General features: G+C 55.7%; 1 protein-coding gene across 7 annotated transcripts in view; it reads right to left on the bottom strand.

The window, feature by feature from the left end:
• Window positions 1-824: 824 nt before the first annotated feature.
• L3MBTL1 (L3MBTL histone methyl-lysine binding protein 1) overlaps window positions 825-18,507 on the bottom strand; it is a 33,137-nt gene continuing 15,454 nt past the window's right edge. The window contains exons 8-22 of one of the 7 annotated variants that reach the window (XM_036096005.2): window positions 17,409-17,497; window positions 16,787-16,891; window positions 15,735-15,870; window positions 15,333-15,424; window positions 13,964-14,115; window positions 13,487-13,563; window positions 12,911-12,996; window positions 12,615-12,725; window positions 12,027-12,141; window positions 11,077-11,176; window positions 10,689-10,886; window positions 10,549-10,598; window positions 6,712-6,869; window positions 6,221-6,283; window positions 825-3,050 (exon numbers count right to left, since the gene is read on the bottom strand). In XM_036096005.2, the coding sequence (XP_035951898.2) occupies window positions 2,916-3,050; window positions 6,221-6,283; window positions 6,712-6,869; window positions 10,549-10,598; window positions 10,689-10,886; window positions 11,077-11,176; window positions 12,027-12,141; window positions 12,615-12,725; window positions 12,911-12,996; window positions 13,487-13,563; window positions 13,964-14,115; window positions 15,333-15,424; window positions 15,735-15,870; window positions 16,787-16,891; window positions 17,409-17,497 (1,667 nt within the window). In that variant the 3' untranslated portion in view covers window positions 825-2,915. Of the gene's footprint in view, window positions 3,051-4,212; window positions 6,284-6,711; window positions 6,870-9,443; window positions 10,061-10,548; window positions 10,599-10,688; window positions 10,887-11,076; window positions 11,177-12,026; window positions 12,142-12,614; window positions 12,726-12,910; window positions 12,997-13,486; window positions 13,564-13,963; window positions 14,116-15,332; window positions 15,425-15,734; window positions 15,871-16,786; window positions 16,892-17,408; window positions 17,498-18,507 lie in introns of those variants that run through there. The other 6 variants (XM_036096006.2, XM_036096001.2, XM_036096002.2 and 3 more) reach the window with 6 other exon arrangements.

Below are 18,507 nucleotides of genomic sequence, written 5' to 3'. Positions count from 1 at the left end.
CCTGGGATGGAGCCCCCACATCGGGCTCCCTGCTCAGCGGGAAGCCTGCTTCTCCCTCTCCCACTCCCCCCTGCTTGTGTTCCTGCTCTCCCTATCTCTCTCTGTCAAATAAATAAAATCTTTTAAAAAAATAAAAAATAAAAACTGGAGGACTTCATTGAATTTTCTGCCCCTGTCCATTTATAAACTGTCAAGGATCAGGTCTTATTCATACTGTTTTCTGGGGGTTCCCATTGTTTATATTTCTCAGTGTAGACAAGTATACCCATTTATCTTTATCCTTTGTTTCTTATCTTTAAAATAGAATAAGGACCCCCTAACAACAAAGAGAATACTTTATTCTCTTCAATAATGGCACTATTGATACTCATTTTGTGTTTTCTGGATGTTTTATCATGAAAATAGAAACAGACTCTGACTGCATATCATCCAGATGTTCAAAGTTTATTTATGTTGTTTCAACACACTGACAAAACACCACAGTTTGTAAATTTTTCTCCCTCAAGAGTCAAGAGTCACTTTATCTTAAACCAGAGGATTCTCTTAGAGCACGCGCGCGCACACACACACGGAAAGTACAAAAACAATTCCACCAAAGTGCATGTGAATGAAAGTGCAAACAGGCTTCATTTTCAAACTCTGGAATCATTCTCTCTGCTTCAGAAATTAAACAGAAAGGTCCTCACTGACCTAAGCCAGGGCCGGGCGGGGGCTGGGCGCAGCTGCGGCTGAGAGCAGGGCCCTGGCCCTGACTCCCTCCCTTCACCTGCACCCCGGTCAGCGGTCAGCGTGTGAAGATCTCCTCTGGGGACAGGACTGGGGGGAAGGGGCAGGAGGGCACACTGCTTTCCCCCTTTTTTCTGGTTTCTTTCCCAAGAGTTTGACGTTGGTGCAGAAAGTGCTGAGGCCTCCTTCTCGCGAGGCCCTTCGTGGGTCCAGCCTGCCTTTCCCGCAGGCAGGCCTTGGAGGGTGGCCGGCAGGTCCGCCGCCCCAGCCCTGCTCCTCGGGAGTGCGGAGGTCCTGCGGCTCAGCTGCGCGGCCTCGCTGCCTTCTCCTCACACCACAATGCCCGTTTCTCCTCAGTTTCAAAGAGGAGCAGACCCGGCCAAGGAGCTGGGGAGCTTTGCCACCACCCAAGCGAACCAAGGGACAGACGCTGACGGGCTCCTCCTGACTCTTGGCCAAGGGGACACCAAAGAACCTCTGTAAAGCTGAGCCTCAGCCAGAGGCAGGGCCTGCCCACTTTCTCCCCAGGAAGAGTGTGCTCAGAGCTGCCTCTAAGGGCCGAAAGGGCAGGAGCATCCGAAGTCCTGTGGGAGTTCAGCGGGGCGGCTGACTGGCTGCCCTGCAGAGCCGCGGGGGCCCATGTGAGAGAGGGTCCCGTACTGGGCTGCGGCAGGAAATCAACAGAGCTTTGGGTGTCCCACTTCTGTGGGAAAGCTAACGCTTCATATTTTAACAGTAATAGCCCTTGACGTTTTCCCAACGCTGAGCCTCACAGATGCACCTGTCCGACACTTCTGAGGGTGCCCTATGGGCACACACATCACGTGACTGAGGGAACGGGCCTGGCTCTGCACCCTGCAGGCCCCTCGCAGCACCCGGGGCCACGGGAGGGAGCTTGGCGGTTGCCCCTCACTTCCGTGGGGGGCCAGCTGCTGCCGGGCCCTCTGCCTCCGCCCCTCCCTGGCTGGTTCGGCAGTGGCTCTGTGGAGGCTAGGCCCCCACTTGGACAGGAAGGGTGAAGTCCCAAAGCCCCGGCAGGCCACCTGGCTGGCAGTTGCAAAGGGAGAGTGGTAAGAAAGGCTCACAGCTCACGGACACAGAGGATTCAAAGACAGAAGAATTCACCTTCCCAACTTCCAACTTCAAGGGGACTTTGTAAGACTCAAGAGCAAGACATTTACGGGACAGGTCGAACGTGATGTTGTGAGGTATGTGTGCTAGACCACGGCAGGAGGCCTGGCAGGCATGGGGTCCTCAGCCCGGGGGCAATACCTTGGCTGAGGTCCATGGCTGCAGGGAAGGATGTCGTGCCCAGCTTCGGGGCCCATCATGCCTGCTGGGGCTGCCCCTTTGGCCAAAGACCCGAGATTGTCTGACACACCCTTGGGCTGCCTCTTCCCCACACCTGACACAGGAAGGGCACATGGGGAACATATGTGGAGCCTTAACCTTTTCTGCATGGGTAAAACAGGCTCTAACCACCCACTCTGCTGGAAACGGGGCTTGGCGTGGGCCACCAAGATGCCAGCTGATCCAGCACAGGGCATGCTCAGGAAGGCATCTTGGCTTGGAATCCCCCGCTTCTGGGCGAAAGGGAGAAAAGCAGCCAGACTCCCAGCGGATCCTTTGACAACCTATTTCCGAAGCTTACCCATCTAAGGGGGAAGAGCCAGTGGGGTCTGGGAGGGCCATGGCTGGGGGCCCAGCCCAGGAAACCAGACAGCAGAATGAGTATATATGTTTGTGGCTGGGTCACTTCTTGGTCGGAACCAAGGAAAGAAAAGCATGGAGAGAGGCCCAAGAGAAATGAGCCTCTAACTGGAGGACTCCTGTTCAACCAGACTGTCCTTAACCGCTAAGAAAAAGACCCTTCGGTGATCACACAAGTCAGCTGGAGAGGTGGGGTGGCTAGAGGCAGGGCCCCTCCAATCCACTCCCCTGGTAATGTTCCCCCAGCCCAGTCACACCCTCACTGGTGTGCCTGGTGGCAGATGAGCCCCAGGACTCAGGGGCTAGGACTCCCAAGTACCTTGCAGGAAGCAGCCCTGGAGAGAAGGAGGGCCACCCCTGGTAAGACGTAGAGGGTGGTGGGGGTATGGGTGGGATATGAGGAACTCAAGTTGGGAAGGAAGCATCAGCTGCAGAGGGAGGCCCAGCTTGGGCTGGAGGTGAGCCCAGCCCTGAGCCACTCACTTTAAGGTGTCATCGGCGTTTTTGAACATGAGAATGGCGTTATAGATCTTCAAGGCTGGACCCAGCTTGACGCTCATGATCTTCACAATGTCCGCCTGTGTCAGCAAAAGGAAGGCCTCGCCGTCAATCATCTGAGGGGTTGGGAGAGGGAGGCGGAAGGCAGAGAAGGTGGAGAGGGCCGTGGGAAGGAGTGACGGAGAGGTGGGGTATGCATGGGGAGCGGGCAGGGGAGAAAGAGAATCGGAGTCAAGGTTGCATGAGGGGCGGGGAGGAGGAGAGAGATGGGAAGAGGAAGGAAAAGGAGAAAGGAGGGAGGGAGGAAGGAAAAAAGGAAGATAGCGATGGGGACAGAGAAGGACAGAGATCTCCACTGGCTCCCCCATGTTCACACACATACTCTTTCTCTTTCTTTCTGCTGCCTGGTCTGATGTCAGTGTGTATGTGCTTAACGTCTTCTGAGTCCCCACAGACAGCAGCCTCCAAACACCTGCTGTTGTGCTTCCCCCACAAAGCCCCGGGTCAGTGTCCGTGCTGTTGGCAGGTCAACAGGCAGACACCGGGGACACGCGCCGGGGATGCGGTGTGATGTACACAGTGTCACCTACGAGCTATTCTTGCCGGGGGGGCTGGGGGGAGAGAGGACGGCAGAGTGATTTAGTCTGAATCTGGGCAGACTTTCCTTAGCACCAACAGGGCCGACCGCCAGACTGGACAGACTGACTACCCATGAGACCATCCATCTGCTTTGCCCTAACTTCTCACTCATGACACATCCCTCGAATGACTGGTCTGTGGCCCGGCTGGAGAGAATCTTGACGTGTGTGTCCGAATGTATCATTTCAGCCCGACAAAGGCCCCTCCCTGGAGCGTGGACCAGATCCTGGGAAGGGTCATCCTCAGCTCTCACAGGGTCCTGCTCCCCACTGAGACTCCATTTGCTGCTGCAGTCCACCCTGGGCCCCTGCTGGCCGCTGCTTTTGTACCCCAGACCATGCTGAACTGAGATACGCAGCAGGTGCCCTGGGGGGAGCGAGCCCTTCTTCCGACAAGGGGTGGATGCTGGAGCACCTAAGTCTCGCGTGGCTCTGTGGCTAGCTGACCACCGCACTCAGGGAGCACTGACTTATGACTGCTGTCATGGAGGGAAGACCTCTAATGGGTGCCACAGGGCTCCGTCTCGTGAAACAGGTGTGGTGAAGGTGTGCCCTAGTTATCAAATGGTAAGTTGTATGAGACTGGAAAGGTTTACTAATATCAGAGATGACAGAATCAAGATTTAAAACAATGAGACTATGAAACCAACAAAATAACATTTAATAGGGATAAAAGTAAAGTTTTACATTAGGTTAATAAAAAAAAAAAAATCCAGTGGTACAAGTAACAAGCTGGAAAATGCGGTTAGACTATAATGGATAATTGATATAAAAGGCACTTGGGGACTTTCATGACCTCCAAACTGGTCTGATGTGGTTATAATGAAGCTAGTGCAAACTTAATTTTTGATAGAAAAAAAAAAAGAAAAAAGATATATATATATATATATATATATATATATATATATATATATAGGGTTTGTATCTAGGGGAAGAGAAAACAACCCAAATATCCATTAACAGGAGAACTGTGGGCTATTCATAAAATGGAGCGCTACTCAGCAATACAAATGAACAAACTACTGGTATACACAATAACACGGATGAACCTCAAAAACATTACAGAGTGAAAAGAGACAGACACCAAGAATAAAAGCTCTGCCCCCATTTATGTGAAGTTCAAGAACAGGTATAACTAACTTACGGCGCTAGAAATTTGAACAGCGGCTGCTGATGAGGGCGGGGACTGACGAAGGGGCCAAGAAAGAGCCCTCCAGGATGGTGGGAATGTTTTATATCTTGGTTGAAGCACTGGGTTCAGGGTGCATACATCTCACAGAACTCGTGGAACTGTACTTTTAGGATGTGTGGATTTTGCTCCATGTACATTTTTATCTCCATTAAGAAACATCTGGCTGTCGGTTCAACAACTCTAACAAGCGTGCCACTGTGGTGAGTGCAGCTGATAAGGGGGGGAGGCTGTGCATGCGTCACGGTGGGGGGTTGACGGGGAATCTCTGTACCTTCCTCTCAGTTTTGCTGTCAATCTAAAACTGCTCTATAAAAATAAAGTCCTTTTAAAAACAAAACCAAAAAGCAGGTACTGGAGAACTCAACCAGCATGTTCTGTGCTGGTCAGAAGGCCCTGAAACCGGTATACGGCTCTGAACACGTATGTTACAGTAAGATCACCAGCCTAGGAGGCAAGCACCCAGAGCGGGTGGAGTTATCCTCCGCCACGCAAGGATACTATGAAGAACTGGCCGTGTTGGGTCTGGATAGAGATTCTTCTCGGGGGAGAGGAGCAGACTTCTTTCTTACGGGCGCCTGACCTGTAGCGGGCATCTACGGGGAGCTGAGACTATGCTTTCCTGGGTGATGGGGGATGGATGTGTGTATTCTTTGGAAGGAAGATCTAAACAAACTCCAAGGTCCCTTCCAGTTTCCAACTGTGTAAATTGGAAGAGTCACGACAAAGTTCTTTACTTAAGGATGACTATTAAGAGCCAGAACCACCACTGAGCCCCCACTGTACCAGGCATTCTTATAGAGTGATAGGATTTGTGTATTATTCTATAGCAGGCTAGTGATATAATTATACTAGACATTCTGGTACAATGATCCATTCATCATTTCCAATGCTCACGACGGCCCTGCAAGGTTGTCATCATCTTAGCCCTCGTTATCCCATTTTATCTCATTTTATAGATAAGATGAGGCAGACTCAGACATAGTAAGGAGCTCAAACTGGCAGAACTGGGATTCACACCCACACTGTCTGTAAAGCTAGGGTTCTTTTATGTACGACTCACTGTTTCTTATCCTTGGGAAGCTTTGGGGTCTTGGTATTAAGTATATGTTAGGATCCTTGCAGTAAAAGGCAGACCTACGCCATTCAAGAGCCACTTTAACTTACTGTCCCTAGTGAGCTAGGTCTGGAAGACAGGCTGGGCAGAGAGCAGAGGAGTGAATGGAGCCCTGTCTCCACGAGGCATTTTTCTTCCTGCCGTGATCTGAACACAGGGTTTGCAAGCTGGGCCATAGTCCATACCGGGTTTTTCCCAGAGACGTGGGTCACTGTGACCAGTCTCCCGCAGGCAGGACAACAGAGGGCCCTCCCTAGCAGGGGGCAGGGCTGGTGAGGGCATCCGCTCCCTGGTCGCCTCAGCAGCTGACCCTTCTGTCCCCACTCTGCACTTGCACCTCACCTCATCTTTGAAGAGTCGTGCCTGGTCCTCACAGCCGGTCAGGGTGTGAACGAAGCTGAAGACCTTGGAAACCAGAGAAGCACGTGTTGCCAAGGGGACAGGGGCTTGGGAGTGCAGGGCGGAGGCGGGCCCACGTGCACTTGGTGCTCTCTGGGCTTTGACAGTGTCGCTTTTTCTTATTAGCCTAAGAGGACCCTTGCATCTCTGCTGCTGGGTGAGCAAGGTGGGGCCCAGGTGAAGTGTCTCTCCCGCCCGACTTGCATGGGAACTAGCAGCACGTCCCTCCCCCACCCACCAGGGGAGGCCTATCGAACCATCTCGCAGCCCCTGCCGGGCACCAGGAGGGATGGCGGACAGGCTGGAGGGGCAGCAGATGCTGTGAGGAGCAGCGTCCGCCTCTGCCTGACCAGGGCCATTCCTGAGCCCTCCCGCCAGGCTGCGGTGAGACGGCAAAGTAGGGGACAGGAACGGGGACGGGTCCTCGCTCTCACCTCGTCAATGGTCCACTTGGCAACCGTCGAGGCTGAGATGCCCGCCACTCCCGGCAGGAGCTTGCAGTGCTGCTCCCAGCACACGGACAGCGAGCGGTCCGGGTGGGCCGACAGGGCCGACAGGAAGAGGGACTGGTGCATGGCGTCGGCGGCTAGCGCTGGAGGCAGAGGCCGAGGCTGCAGGCCGATGCTGAGGACTCAGCTGCTCCCCGAGGCCCGCTCGTACCCACGCCCCTTGGGAGGACCGCGGCCCCCTTCCGAGTGATGGTCTCGCAGAGCCAAGAGGGAGGGCGACGGGACTCCTCATGCACTGCTCGCTCCCCCTGGTTAAGTGAGTCCCTCACTTTACAGACTCTCGTGAGTCAGCTGTGAGGAAGGCCCCAGCCCCATCTCTCTGAGGCTGCGTCACCCTGGGCCCCACAAGGAGATGCTGAGGCATTCCCGACAGTTCTCCAGATGCCCCGCACCAGAATGGGCTCCAACAGCCAAGACGCTCAGCCCTGGCAGCAGAAGCCCGTTCGGTTTGCCCTCCTTTTCCTGAGGCCTTTGGGGCCTTGACCAACTGTCGCTGAGTCAGGGGGGCTCCGTATGGGAACCCCCCTGCCCCCCGCAAGCCCGGCCACTGCGTCCGGCTCTGCTCCTCTCCCCTACCCCACCCCAGCCCGCTCCGCCCCCTGCCTACGCTGCCCGCTGCTCTGCCTGGGGCCTGCCTCCCGGCCTCCAGCCTCGGCTGCTACGGGGTCTCATGAGTGACGCTGCTCTGCGGGGCCTCCTCCTTGGCCAGGCCCGGCGCTCACCTGCCTGGACTTCAACTCCCTTTGGCTGCTCTGACGAGCCTGGCCCGGGCCTACCTCGCCAGCCTCGGCAGGCCCTGAGCCATGTGGCCCCTGCCCCATGGGGCCTGCCCTGCCTCTCTCTGCCCACAGTCCAAGACAGCTGCCTCTTTGCTGTTCACTGGGCGTCAGTTCTGGACCCGAGGCCGCCCCTCGCCACCGCCCCCTTCTCGTCACAGACGGTCCTGCCCTGACTTTGGCCCCTTAGCTTCGGACTTTCGCCCCGACTCTGCCCCTCGCAACCACCCGCAGAGCCTCCGGGATCCTATTAGGATCTCCCCCCCTACCCCGCCCACTCGCGCCGCCCTCTGCAGCTCCTCCTGCCTGCTGCCATCCCTGCTCATCGGACCCCAGGAGCCCAGCCTCCAGCCCCACGAGGAAGCCGCTCCCGTGCGCCGCTCAGCCAGCTCTCGGCGCCCGCCGGCGGCACCAGCAGCCTCTCCCCAGGCAGCCTCCGCCCAGCGTTTCGTCTCCTGGCCATCTCCTGGCCACAGGAGGTTTGGCCTCCTGCCTCTGAGGCCGTTTCTGGTTCTCCACATACCAGTGGAGGGGTCTTGGGGGACAAGGCCAAGAGGCTGTAGGGAGCCCTGCTCCTTCTCTTTCTTCCCCAGAGCATGGGATGGGGGCTCTCTCGGGCAGCAGGGTGTCTTATCGAACTGCGAGCCAACTAGGGGCAGGTCAGAAGCTGCTGGGTTTTTGGTTTCTTTGGCCTTATGAACAACAGAAATGTATTCCTCACGGTCACGGAGGCTGGGAAGTCCAAGATCAAGGCGGCAGCAGATTTGGTATATGGTGAAGGCCCACTTCCTGGCTAACAGCCAACTTCTCGCTGGGTCTCGTATGGTGGAAGGAGCAAGGGAGCTCTTTGGGTCTCTTTTATAAGGACACTGATCCCATTTGTGAGGGCTCCACGCTTATGACCTAACCACCTCCCCAAAGCCCCACCTCCTAATACCATTTGGTTTCACATATGAATTTGTGGGGGGACAGAAACATTCAGCCTATAGCATTATTATTATTATTATTATTATTATTATTATTATTATTGGGTAAGCCTTTCCTCACCCTCTCCCGCCATAGCCGAGGTCTGATTCCAGGGCTGTGCTTTTAACGACCATGCTATATAGTCTAGGTTGCAGAGACTGTTCCTGAAGAACTGGAAGAGCTTAAGTCCTGTCCACAAACTGAGCACTGAACCAGGTGATCTCCCATGGTCTCTTCTAGCCTTAAGACCATGGGCATTCAACTCAACTAAGGCAAGATCCCTAGCGTTCCTGCTGTGTATCAGGCCCTGTGCCGGTGGCGGAAGACATGAGGTGAATCTGTCACCCAATGGAAGGCTCAGTCACCTTGTCCCTCCCTTTGGAGCATGCTATGGGCTTCACTGTGTTCCCCCCAAATTCATATGTTGAAGCCTTAACCCCCAGTACCTCTGAATGGGACTATACATTTAATCCTTGACCAATGTGGGGCTGAGGGGCACCAACATCCCATGCAGTCAAAAGTCCATGTATAACTTTACTTCCCCCAAAAACTTCACTGCTAATACCCCACTGTTGACTGGGAGCCTTACCAATATCATAAACAGTCAATTAACATAGATTTTGTATGTTATATGGGTTATATTCTGTATTCCTACAATAAAGGAAGCTAGAAAAGAAAATGTTATTAAGAAAATCATAAAGAAGGGCGCCCGGGTGGCTCAGTCGTTAAGCGTCTGCCTTCGGCTCAGGTCATGATCCCAGGGTCCTGGGATCGAGTCCCACATCGGGCTCCCTGCTCGGCGGGAAGCCTGCTTCTCCCTCTCCCACTCCCCCTGCTTGTGTTCCTGCTCTCGCTATCTCTCTCTCTGTCAAATAAATAAATAAAATCTTTAAAAAAAGAAAAAAAAGAAAATCATAAAGAAAACACATTTATAGTACTGTGCTATAAAAAATCCGCACATAAGTGGACACACGCAGTTCAAACCCCTGTTGTTCAAGGGTCAGCTGTATTGGGAGATGGGGTCTTTCAACAGGTGATTAAGTTCAAGTGAGGCCGTTAGGGTGGGCTCTCATCCAGTCTGGTGTCCTGACAAGAAAAGCAATTTTGGACACGCGCAGAGAGACGCCGGGAGCACACAGGCACAGGGGGCAGACCACGGGAGGACACGGCGAGAAAGCGGCCACCTGCGAGCCAGGCATGAGGTCTCAGAAGAAACCAACCCTGCGGATACCTTGATCTTGGACTTTTAGCCTCTGTACGTGTGAGAAAATAAACTTCTGTGGGTTAGCCACGGAGTCTGGGGTACTTGGCTGTGGCACCCAAGCTAAGACAAAGGAGATGGAGGGGTGAGCTGACATTTGGGCTAGGTGCTTTCAGTCTGTTACACCAGCACACAGAGCAGACGTCAGACCCGAGTCTGAATCCCAGCTCTGCCTTGAGCCTGAGCCTCCCATTCCTCTTCTCTCAGCAGAAGAGAATGGTGTCCACGTTCCAGGAGGCCTGTGAGCGTCAGCGACCATGTCCGTAGGCACCTGTGACAGTGCTTGACCCTCAGTAGGTGCTCAGTAAACTATTGTTAAGTACTATTGCTAAGTACTATTATTTCAGGTACTTGACGCCTGGAAGAAGTATTATTTACATCCTCAAATGAGACAGACTCGGAGATATTAAGTGACTTGCTTAAGGTCACACACCTAGACAGTGAGAGCCAGGCCTCCCTCCCAGGAGGCCTAGAATCGAGAGGAGCAGGGCTAGGGGGCATCCTCCTGCCACACAGTGGGGAACCCAAGGCCCAGAGAGGCTCTGTGTCTCCTGCAGACTCACAACAAGGTCTCTGGTGAAGTGGGACTGGAACCCAAGGGCACTCCTGTGCTCTCACCACTGCAAGGACCTGAAAGCAAGAGGCGGCCTCCCCACCAGCTGCCCCCTTCGGGTTCCCCTCGTGACTTCTCCCCCCAGTTACCACGCACTCACTGTGAACACTTTGTGAGGGGCATGGGGTAGAGGAGTCAGGACTTACTCGAGAAATCTTCTTGCGGGATCTTCCGATACTTTGGAGGACGGCCAATCCTGGAGAGAGAGGGACCGGGTCCGTGGCAGGGAATCAGCGCCTGGCCTGGCCCCAGAGGACACGAGGCCCTGCACCCTTGCCCTCCGCACCGGCCGTGATGGCGAGGCTTCTTCCTTAGGGAGAAGCCCGCGAGGTTCCTCTTACGGGCCGAGGCCTCTGTGTCGGAGAACTCCGCCTTCAGCCGACTCTGGTTCCTCTCAGCCAGCGGGCAGCCGGAGAGGCAGTGGTGAGCTGTAAACTTGCCTGTGACGTGGCCGGAACCATCACAACCAGGAGTGGGGCACTTCCTGGGCAAGAGGAAGAAGAAGAAGGCTTAAGTTGGGCTGAATCCCCACTTGTTCCCACTGAGCCCTTCCCAGCGCTGGCCCCACTCAGAGAGTGTTTTTGGGGAGCCCTGATGGGCCGTGCACCTGAGGTGTAGGAAAGCCCCTCCCTGAACAATGCCCGAGGGTCTCTTAGCAGGAGCCCCTCACTCACCGGTGGTGGAAGCTGTATTTGGAGGTCCTAGTGTGTGGCAGGCTCCGACAGCTGAGAGGGGGACAGCCCCCAGGGGAGGCAGAGCTGGGCTCTCTGGGTCCTGGCGGAGCAGGAAGAAGAGTTAGCGTAGGGTCCTGGGTTGGGGGTGGGATGGGGGGATGGAGGGCAGGGAGCGCAGGAACAGTTTCTATGGGGAAGCTCAGCACTAGGAGCTAGCTCCCCAGCTGCAGGGCCCTAACCTAGACTGTGACATCATTTCTTGCTACTGAGGATCTGCCTCTCTTTGGGGTATGGGGGCTTGGCTCTCATACCCTTTGCTGAAACCCCAGGCGCCCTGTCTCTGAGAGGAGAGCCCTAGGGGAGAAGATCAACTCAGAGCTGGAGTGGGCACGGCAGCTGAGAAGCCGCACCAGGCACGATTATGTTACCCTGTGTGCTTCCCTGTTTCATTGTCAAGGCTCTGGTAACTTGCTTTAGGCCCTACTCATGCTTGGAGAATAATCGAGAAGGATCAATACCCCATGTGTCTTGGAGCTGGGCGGTCCGATGACCTGACCTCCCACCCCACCTACAGGGACCAGGACTGTAGTTAAGGGAACCTGGTTTCCTTAGCAAACATAATGTCTGCTCTGTGAGGCTCTGCTGGATGCTGAGGGAACTCCCCGGGTGCATAACTCCCTCCGAGGCTCATGATCCCAAGTGAGCTTGCCCCTGGACAGCTCAGCACCCTAAACCCAATAGCTGGGGAAGCCGGAAGCGTGGCTCAGTGTAGCAGAGACCACTGAGGCAGGGAGGATGGGGGAATCCCACAGCTTACTGTGGGCACTAGAGCCCACCTGTGCATGTCGGTCAGAATCCCCCGGGCAAGCTATAGGAGGGGGACTGTCAGAGCTCATGGGGTTGGGTTGGACATCAGCAGGAAAGGGTCAGAGCGTCCCAAGGGTACACACGGAGAGGAGGCTGCAGAGGATGCCCTGTCTTGGAGCACCAGCCCGCGGGGTGGATGTCCGGGTGGTCGGCGTCAATCCAGAAGTCATAGGCGTGACTCCAGCCATCAAAGTGGAGCTGGGGAGGAAAGGCCGTTGGAGGTCAGGCGTTCCTCGTGGAACCCAGCTCAGCCAGGAGGTCCTCCAGGCTCCTGGCGGCTCTCCCTGTCCCTGGGGCCTGTCAGAAGCGACATCCTGGATGGAAGAACCAAGGGGCCAACCTCACAACAACCCGCCTCCGCCACCACATTTTCCAAGGGCTTCACTCATTAAGTTACTGGCATCTTCCATCAATCCAGGCACAGGACAAGGGTCATCAGGCCCACTTGATAGGCTCAGAGAGGGGAGATGACTGGTCCCAGCCCACAAAGATAAGTCACAGATGAGGCTAGAGCGAGACCAAGTTCTTCAACCTCGAGTGTAGAGCTCTCTTCCTACGACCTGCAGCCTCCCTTATGTCTGGCTCATGCCATGCCCTTGACCTCTAACCACTCTACAGAATTCCTGCCCAACAGCCTGTCCACTCCCCTAGCCCAAGGCGCCCGGGGCCACCTTTATCCGATGGTCCTCCACATCCTCCACGCTGGCTACGCGCACCAGGGCTGGGTTCCTGCGGTCCACGGCTTCCAGTTTCATGTTGACCAGGAAGCTGTGTGGGGGCCGCTGCAGGGGACAGCAGCTTTCAGGCCAAGGCCCAGCTCAGTGGAGCCGAGGCCCCAAGGAGGGGGAGCCCAAGTGCCGTGCCTTGGAAATTGTGGCCTGCCAAAGTGGGGAGCACTCCATTTGGCTGGCCGAGTGCTCCATGCCTTCCCAGAGGTCAGCTCTAGGAGCAGAGAGAGCTGACTCACCACCTTGAAGGCCCAGGTGGGCACAGCAGAGGCCCCGGTTTCTTCCAGATATTTCTCCCAACAGAAGCCATCAGGGTCTGGATAGTCTGGAGGACAGGATGAGAACAATGTCACGGGACCAGGAGCATGGTAGGGGTACAGCCCCCCCCCCAACTAGAGCCAGCTCCCGGCAGAGGCTCCTGAGGCAGAGGGGTGCTGGCCAGAACCAAGCACATCACCACCCCACAGTTCACAGGGCTGTCTGGGAAGCCTGGCTCCCATTCCCCTTCCTTGGCCCCGCTGCTCCAGCCCCAGCCCCAGCCCCATCGGAAACTTTCTTTGCTTTGGACCCCTGCTCCTGTGCTGAGGGGGTCATTTAACTTTCTTCCTTAAACCTCAGCAGAGCCGGGGGCTGACAGGTCTCTCCTAACATCAAAGACTTCTCAACTCCCAAGCAAAGAAGATGGGGCTCTAGGACACTTCCATCCCCTCACCGAGATCCTAGAGACCCAGCTAAGGAGGCACTGCTAAGGGATTGGAGGAGAGGGCTGTGGGGCCAGGCCCAGGAAAGGGCATTTTCTCAGGCTGCAGGGTCACCTTGTGGAGGGGTGAGGGGCTTTCCTTGCTTCTGGCACCAGCCCACCGGGTGGATGTAGGGACTGCTGGGGTCACACCTGAAACCGAGAATACTTCACTGTCCCGAGTGACACTCTGAGGACGATGGCAGCACGGCTTCAGTGCCCTCCTTCACTCTGCTGCTTAGGGACAGCTACACCGATGGCTGATAAAAAAGTCCGAACACTGCAGCATTAACTACAAACTCCAGGACTCCCATAATGTCGAAGGGAGAATCATGACACACAGTGGCTTGCTCATCCTAACCTTGGTATTTTTAGATGAAACAACTAATATTACATTGTGTTTCTTAGGATACAGATCAAAGCCAGTGATACCCCAGAGCCAAAATCAATGTCAGGACCAGGCAGGGGCCACGTGGCACCTGAGGCCTGAAAGTACTGCCTCCGGACCCGGCCACCCCCTCACCCCCAGGCCGAGTCTGGGACCTCCCACTACCAGTAGTCGTAAGTATCGTCCCAGTTGTCGAAGTGCACTAGGAAGCGGCTGTCCACCACGTCGGTCACGCTGGCCACACAGACGAGGGACGGGTTCATGCGGTCCACCGCCTCCAGCTTCATGCCCACCTGGAAGCCCAGGGGTGGGGGGCTCTGGGGGCAACAAGAGGGTCTGCCATGGCCAGGCCCAGGCGGGCTAGCACGAACCCAGAACCCCCTGGCACAGGAAGGAGTAGGTTCTCTAGGAGTCATGCCTGGGGTGGGGGGGTGGAGGGCAGGGGAGAAGTCAGCTGAGAAAGAGGGTCCCCCCCAGAGCAGAATCCTAACCCCCAGCCCTGAGCCACTTGGGAGCTTCCGGTCTCCAAGGTATGCTCACAGGCAGCCTCACTGTGGTGCAAGCTGAGCAACAGGCAGGAAGCTACCCATTCTCCCCAAGGAGTCTGCCAGGGTGAGCACAGGCCTCCTCTCCCCAGACGAGCCTGGCCCTAGCCTGCACCGAGGCAGCTAGCTGGGTCAGCAGTGGGGTGTTGGGGAGAGGGGAGGAAGAGCATCTCTCAGGCATAAGCTTCAAAAGCTGTCGTCTCCCCCTTGACCTTTACTACAACCCTATGGAGAGAGGTACGATCATCCCCATTTTATAAGTTAAGTAACTTGCCCAGGACCGCAGTGCTAGTCAATGGTGGGGCCAGGAATGAAACAGCTTGACTTACAAGACTGCATTCCCTGTCCTAATAGTGGGTAGAATGGCCCCAATCACCTAGGAACCTGGGGTCAGACTGTGGTGGGGGAGTAAGTGTCCCTGTCTGTGCGGCACGGGGACACTCCGACCCACGGGGATCCTGCACTTTTGATATGGTGACAACTTTAATGGGGGTTCCCTAAGTCTCTCAGACCCGTGGCTGGGGATCAGGAGCTACTTTAACTGCTGGATAAAGCTGTCAGCTGCCTTGAACAGAGAAGGGGACAAGGAGTGAGTGTTGGGACTAAGTGGGAGAGCTGCGGTGTTGGTCAAAGGGAAGGAAAAAGCAGCTCCCAGAACAGAGGCCTGGACCTTCAATCAAGATCTGCAGAGCAAACCAAAGCAAGAAAGGAGAACAGGGACATCCCAGTGCCCGGGCTGAGCTGGTGGGCCAGGGACTCGCAGCGGTGCTCGGAGGAGAGGGTTTGTGCAGTAGGGCGGACGGGGAAACCGGGCGGAACCTAGAACCAGCTCCCCCTCTGGCCCTCGGCCGGCCGTTCGGTGGGAGAGGCCAGAACAAAGCTGAGGGCACTGGAAGGTGCGCTCTCTCCTGATGAGTCAGGACAGCCTGGCTGGCCGCAGGGATTCTGTCCCAGAGGGTGGGGTCCGCTCTCGCTCCGGGGGCACTCACGTGGCTCTGGCTCGCAAACAGGTGCTTGGGGGCGGCCTGAGCTCGGGTGCTGCGCAAGTACTGGCTCCAGCTGAACTCCTCCTCCTTGTAACCTGGGCCCCTCAGGGGGGAAGAGAGTGCCGTGCAGACAGGGGCTGGGCCGCAGCGAGGGCGCCCCACATTGAAGCCCCGGAATCGGGAAGGCCCAAGGACCTCCCAACCTCAAGCGCCTGCCCAGGGAAACCCTGCTGAGGTGGGACGTGACCTGGGTAGAAACCCAAAGGGAAAGGGCAAAGCAGAAGCCCTGGGGCCTAGTCATGGTAGGACTCGATGAAGAGAGGCTAGCGGTGGAACAGGGAATAAGGAAGGGAGACCCACGGGGAAGAAGGGAAGGTCACTGTGAGCAATCCAGCTAGGCCTTACCTTTGGGGGGCTGCAGCTTGTGCCCAGTCTTCTCAAACCAGCCAGCGGGGTGAATGTCAGGGGAGTTGGCATTGATCCAGAAGTCATGGCACTCAGAATACCCATCAAAGTGCAGACGTAGGCGGTAGCCACACACCTAGCCCCATGACGGGGAATCACAGGGACTCGGACGCCAGCAGGCACCCACTCCCTCTCCCTCACCTTTCCTGGCCCAGCCTGGTGGTCTCGAGGGTCTCGAATGCTAGCAGGATCCCTAGCCCACCACTCTTCCCCCCCATCCTGAACCTGGCCCCGTGTTCTCCCATCCCTCGTTGAGGACCCGTGAGCCCTGAGTTCTGGGTGTGAGACAGGTGGAATCCATGACATCCTCCTGCCCTTTTGAGCCCTGGACAGAACCCCAAGGGCACCTACCAAGGCTCAGGCCTGTTCAGGGCCCCTGATGGCCTCTCCTTCTGCTACCGTCTCTCACCGCTCTCCACTCACACACTGCTCTGACTTCACCAAGCTGATGGCAGCTCCTTGAACTTGGCACCCTGTTCCATGCCCCAGTACTTTTGCTCGTTTTGCTTCTTCTGCCTGGAACACCCTACTCGTTCACAACTTATCCCTCAAGGCTCGGCAGGAGGACTTTCCTCTATGAAGCTCCTTCTGCCCCCTCGGTGCTGCCCTGCTCAACATCTGTTGGCCACCCCCTGCCCCCCGCCGTGGCATGTCACTGATGTGTTTATCTCACTGATTCCCATGCTGTGAGCTCCTAGAGGACAAGACCTTGGTTGGACGCACACCAACATCCCTGCCCTCAGGATCTCTCCTCCTCGGGCTCCCCCAGCAGAGGAATACACCATTCAGTAATGTCACCATGCCCAGTACTTTGGTGTTTGTTCCATTTTTTAGCTTTCTGTGTGTTCTACCATAAGCCCCTACACACTGTGTGCTTTCTGAGGGCAGGGCAGCGTCTCCCTCATCTAAGCCAGGCCCTCCATGCCCCCAGCAGTCCCCGTCAGTCTACCGAAAGAGACATCGCCAGAATGTGGGCGCAAGCCTCAGCTCACCTCGGCCACGGTGAGGATGAAGTACATGGACGGGTGTTGCGGGTCGATGCCTTCCAACTTCATGCCCGGTCTGAAGCCATTCTTATTATGAGTGACTGCCTGGTACTGTCAACGCACAGATTGGGGAGGACCCAGCCTCCATCCAGCCTTATCCTTGCCTAGTGGGCTTGGGGTGAAGGAGCTGCCTTTAGGCCCCACCCGCCTAGTATTACCAAAGGGGTAACTTATTTGGGGATCTTCAGTGCAGGGGTTCAGAGCAGGACAGACTAGCTCCCAGGTCCTCTGAAAAACGTGGGCTAAGTCAGGGCTGGACTTAAGGGCTCCCCCTTATCCAGGCCATGGGAAGACAGCGTACAGAACTGAGTAGAAGGTACCGGGATTCAAAAGTCCACAGGTTCAGTGATGGGTGAGCCTGGGTCCCACCTCTCTACTTCCTCCTACCCTGAAAGCCTCTCAATGTGAGCCCTTTCCTACTCTGGGACCCTAACCAGCCTCTCCCCCTTCCACTCTGCCAGTGTTTTGAGGGCTATCAGACACACAATACACCAGAAGGCCTGAGTTTGGTGGTGATTTCCTGGACTGGGCATACAAGCTCTTCCCAGGTAGAAATTATCTGACTCACGTCCTGGAAGAGGCTGACAGGGGCAGTGACAGCCTTCTGCTCCTCGAGGTAGGACTCCCATGACCAGCCTTCCTTCTTCTCCCCTGATGCTGTGGACAGGAGACAGACAGACTGACCCCTGGACTGCTCCCGACAGACTATTCTTCTCAGTTTCCCCCAACTCAACTCTACCTTACCTCCAAAACAAACCCTTGTCTATGATTGCGTGCCGCCCTCCGGGCCCTCCCAGCCATGATGGCACCAGACACAGGGGCTCAGACCTCAGGCGAGCCTTGGTCTCCGGCGGGGCTACGCCAAATTCCGTCCGCCCTCATCCCCAGGCCAGTTGGCAAAAGTACTCTGGACTGCAGAGCATGTAAGTGAGGTTACAAAGTCTCAGCCACAGAGGGACCCTGTCCTCTGACAAAGCTGAGTAACAAGCCCTGAGCCAGAGGACTTCATCACAGTGCCACCTAAGCTCACGGAAAAGAAAGGAAAGAGAAAATGCGGAAGGAGGAAGAAACAGAGGAGCGAGATCACAAAGAAATAAACTCTTGTTTTTCAATTCTCCCTCTGAACACACAGAGGTACACACAGAGTCACAAATACATATATGTGTGCTTGGCGTGCCCACAGAATAGAGACAGATTCTATGGCCCTCCCAGACGTACACACGCCACGTGACACGCACACACACACACGCACACGCACGCACGCACATGCACACACACTGTGGTCAGGGCCTACAGCCCTCGGAGTCTCCAGGTCCTGGGGAGGGGGAGACAAATTCCCCTGCAGGAACTTCAGGTTGGCCTGCAGTGGAGACCTGGCCTCCAGCACAGACGAGAAACGTCATTTAAAGACTAGAATAGCTGGCAACGTGTAAGGTAGGCTCACAAAGTCAGCCTGGGCTGCCTCCAGCTGAAGGCCACAGACAATGAAAGAGGCAACTATTTGCAAAAATCAATTCATATCCCTTGGGTAAATAGCTCCAGCTTCTTCTAGTAACTTCTATGCCCCCATTTTTGTCAACTGCAATATGCAGACAACTTCATCTACCACAGGGAGTCGTTTGGAGGAGGAAATGAGATGCTGTGAGTAAAAGATCCTCATGAAATGC

Source organism: Halichoerus grypus, chromosome 10 (assembly GCF_964656455.1).
Source record: "Halichoerus grypus chromosome 10, mHalGry1.hap1.1, whole genome shotgun sequence".
NCBI lineage: Eukaryota > Metazoa > Chordata > Mammalia > Carnivora > Phocidae > Halichoerus > Halichoerus grypus.
Note: the sequence above shows the minus strand (reverse complement) of the source record. Positions and strands in the feature narration are given on the sequence as shown.